Source organism: Patella vulgata, chromosome 9 (genome assembly GCF_932274485.2).
Source record: "Patella vulgata chromosome 9, xgPatVulg1.2, whole genome shotgun sequence".
Taxonomy (NCBI): Eukaryota; Metazoa; Mollusca; class Gastropoda; family Patellidae; genus Patella; species Patella vulgata.
The window spans coordinates 35849182-35853430 of NC_065887.2; the positions used below are offsets into that span (position 1 = coordinate 35849182).

At 35.0% G+C, this 4249-nt stretch overlaps 1 protein-coding gene across 1 annotated transcript; it reads left to right on the forward strand.

The window, feature by feature from the left end:
- On the forward strand, positions 1–3824 carry LOC126831837 (beta-alanyl-dopamine/carcinine hydrolase). Its single transcript, XM_050562475.2, has 2 exons — positions 1–25; positions 2131–3824. Exon 2 carries the CDS (start codon positions 2137–2139, stop codon positions 3271–3273), a length of 1137 nt encoding a protein of 378 aa, XP_050418432.1. The 5' UTR covers positions 1–25; positions 2131–2136; the 3' UTR covers positions 3274–3824.
- Positions 3825–4249: the final 425 nt, after the last annotated feature.

Consider the following 4249-nt stretch of genomic DNA (forward strand, 5'->3'; position numbering starts at 1 on the left):
TTGTGGTCGCCGTAATATACACTACGTAAGTAAATTATTCTCTCTTTTTACCAAATGTGAATTGAATTCTTGTTATACAGGACATTCAAATGGCTGGTGTTTGACATGGGCCCTAAATAACATTGTCTGTCTGTTTATATCATGGTATTACGTAAATACAATTATTGATGTTCAAAAATATTATCTACGTTATGAAATGAAATGGATAGGTTTAACGTACTATACTGTTCCTCTATACGTCCTATACTTAGACACCGCTTTGAAATGGCAATTAGTTACCAGGAAGAAGGACTGTCTGTCATAAATTTGAATGTTATAACGATGCAAAATCATGACCAAACCAGAGGTTCGCCTTTATTATCCCGAATGGTGCACAGATGTAGGACGTTCAGCCTTATGTCACTTCATTACAACATAATTAACCTGTTAATCCAGTAAGAGAGGACCCCGATATTTATATTAGAGCAGCATATGGAGACATGTTAAGATCTCAAGAGGTGTTTTGCCTGAAGGGTAGTTCTTGTAGTATGTGTGGAAAAAGGGTGGGAGATCCGCTGAATATCACACAAAAATATTATATCCATCGCCAATAATCCCCAAAATGATCTTCCCTTGGTTACTAAATGGTGTGAATACAATGGGATGCTAACCAACCCCACGCAAACAAAATCAATGCAGATTTCATCAAAACACAAAAGAAATCAGAACATCCTACATATTTTATTGATGTATTGCCGAGATCAATGCTCTGGAACTCAAAATTGAAAAAAACTGCATGCTTATGCCAAATTCCATGACAATGTTGTCGTTGGAAATAGGGGCAACTGATGTGACAATGCACCATAACGTTTGTCAAACTAAGAATATATTCTCTGCATAAAATATAGTAAAATTTATAAGATGCACCGAAACCCACATGTTATTATAATAAGGATATACTGACCACTAGAAATGCTGGTTGTATTTACTTACATACTTGCCGCCTGACAATGCATATATTATAATTACCTATGTGTTGTTTCATAAGATAAAGTTGGTCTTAATAGCCTAAATGGAAGAAATACGGGTTAGCTATACAGTAAAATGTGGTATATAAGAAGCAATATGCGCAATCGTCTAGTTTTATAAGTGATTGCATCAGCTTAGGATTGTCCTTGCATGGGGGAGTGTCAATGGATTGATATGCATTGCGCTACCCCCATTCAAGCTTCGGGCAATATAGTGGAACCCAAAGGGCAAGCGAAAATGACGACATGGAGGCGAATCATGGTCTGTGTTAACAAACACATTGTGTAATGAAACAAATATTGTGCAAGGAGTTGGACTTGTAACTCTCTAATCTAATAATGTTTACGTACATTAGTGGTTATAAATGCAACCTCTGTTGTTATATCTCTGGTACTAGTAAGTGCATGAAATCCTGGGAAGATTTCTCATACCCCGACCTGTGATTTAATAAGGCATACAATAATAGATTACCATGACAATCAAGTACAAATACAGCACGAGGTTATTAGTTGTATTATGCATTAAAAGAAAAGTTTTACTTCCTAATTTGGGTTTGGTTTGAGAAAACTGCAATTAAATATTAATTTTTAGAAGTAAAGAGATAAATGAATGTAAATTGGCGATAAAGCATAACACTATGCACACTTAATGATAGTATATATAAAGCTTTCAATAGGCGACGAATCTCTATCAAAAATATATAGGGGGTTAAAAATTACCTTTAGAAGTATAAAATATATAAAATATTAAATATGTACATATTCACGTATAAAAGAGGGGAGGGGGTGGAGGGGGGTGTAATAATAATTGCAATTATAATTTGATTATGACTTTATAAAATAGGACACAAACCATTACATCTAACATCTAATGTAAGGAGTGGGTGGGTTACTTCAGAAGTTATTTGACCTCATCCCCAACACCTCCAGGCTGCACTACTGATTTACATTAAATATTCGAGTCGGAGTTTAGCTGGTGATCGGTTCTTCCTCCTCTTCTTATTATGTTCCCTGACAAATACAACGTACCGATTACATCACATAAAATCTATCTTTTCATTATTACATCCTCATATTCAAATTATGAGTCAATTATATATCATTTTATTTTATTTAATTCCAGTATAATATGGCTTCTAGACAATCACCAAGTTTACCAGTACTCTATACAACAGGTACCCATTATGATGTAGGCTACAACACCGGGGTCACCTTTTCCAATAATATTCGACAATATGTCAATTCCTCTAAAAGAGTTTGTGAGAAAATCAAACCATATTACGACACACAGGAGGGAAGAGAATTGTATGACATATTTTTAAAGGCCACGGAGGACAGCTACCCACAGTATTGTCGAGAGTTGCGGGGAATTTCTGACGGTAGCGGCGTTCCGTTTGAGATGTTATTTCTCTTAAATATATCACCAGAAGTTAGAAGGCATTTGGAAAGGGAGGCAACACCTAAAGTTGAAGCAGATGGTTGTAGCGATATTTTCCTTAATAGTCCTAACTTAAAACTTTTAGTTCACAATGAAGATTGTGATCCATTGGTAAAACAATATGGATATATGTTGAACACAAAAATTGATGACGTAGAAGGAAAAGAGAGGTTTTTGGCATTTTGTTACCCAGGAATTTTACCGGGACCCGCCTTTGCTGTTAACGGGGATGGCTTGGTAATAACTGTTGACGGATTATATCCTAAACATGTAACGCTAGGAGCCCCACCACGTTATTTTGTGAATAGATCTTTGATGCGCATGACTGATATAGATAGTGCTAAGAAATTAGCAAGAAATGCCGGTCACGGAATGGCTTTTGGATTTTGCGCTAATATATCCTCCATTCGAAATACAGAACAATCTTGGGCGCTAGAAATTGCACCAGGACATCCAAACGCAGGAATCCAGATTCACACGATTGAGGAAGGTACAGATTTGGATCCTAATTACTATTTTCGTTGTAACAGCTATAAGCATTCCTCGGTGGAGGAGGCGACTTATCTTAGTTCAACACACCGGATGTTACGGGCCCAGGAGTTACCTACACCAAAATCATTGCACGACATTCTCAACATACTTGGTGATACCCACCACGATTTATATCCGATATTCAGAACACCACGAGAAACAGACCGGAGTGAAACTGTGCTGACAGTTTCCATGAATATTTTAAATAAAACCATGAACTTTTATCAAGGAAATCCAAAATATCATTCTTACCCATTCATGTCTTTGCCACTGGAATTGTCCAATGAAATAATTTGAATGGAAATAGTTTATCAATTAAATGTTAATAAATTCACTGAATTATGTAACGATAACCATGCCAAATGATAATAAAAAAAGGCATGATAGAATTAGTAAAATCCATTATGAATTAATACATTATGAAGTAGATCGTGATGAAATCCTATGTATCTCTTATTTGAGGTTGTTCGCTGGATTAATTAAAATTTAATTGATATTCAATATCAAAGTTTGTCAAATAGATCGACAAGTTCTCTTTAAGATGCAGTATGTAAGATTTATATAGTACAACCTGTCGCCCTTGCTATGATAGTTTTTTTTTGTTGTAAACAATATTTTATTTCATTTGAAAATGGATTGGAGAACTGTCTAGGCCTATATTGACTCCTCTCCAGAATTGACAAAAATAAGTTTAATTTATGTACATAAAAACATATATACAACAGGAACATATAATAATACAAAATATAAAAATTATTTGAGACTTAAATATAAACTAAACATATACCATTGTCCGTTCCGTTATTTGTACCAATATAGTAGTGCCGCAAACCCCCGCCTCTCCATATAAGAGCTACCTACACGTGAAGTATTATTTGGTATATTGTGTATATATATATGAATTATACAGTAAATAAATCAATAACAGACGGGATGATTTGGACGTTAGAAACGTTTTGAACAGTGTTAAAAATCAACTGGTTTTGATCAACTGAGAGGGCAATCTGACCATTTAATAAAATACCAATATTTTGAAATTTCTGCTTAAGTAAACCAATAGTTTGTCCTCGGAACACCCGAATACAAGGAGCATACTAATATATAATGATAACAATCTTCAAAATGGTGTCCTCACGCGCAGGCGGGGCAATCCGTTAAATGTTCCAAAACCTTATGACCATTTAAATCGCTGCAGCCTAATCTCAGTTTACTATGTGTCATTTGATATAAAAGTACTGTGGAATAATATAGTCGTTTTAAATCAAGCTTGAAA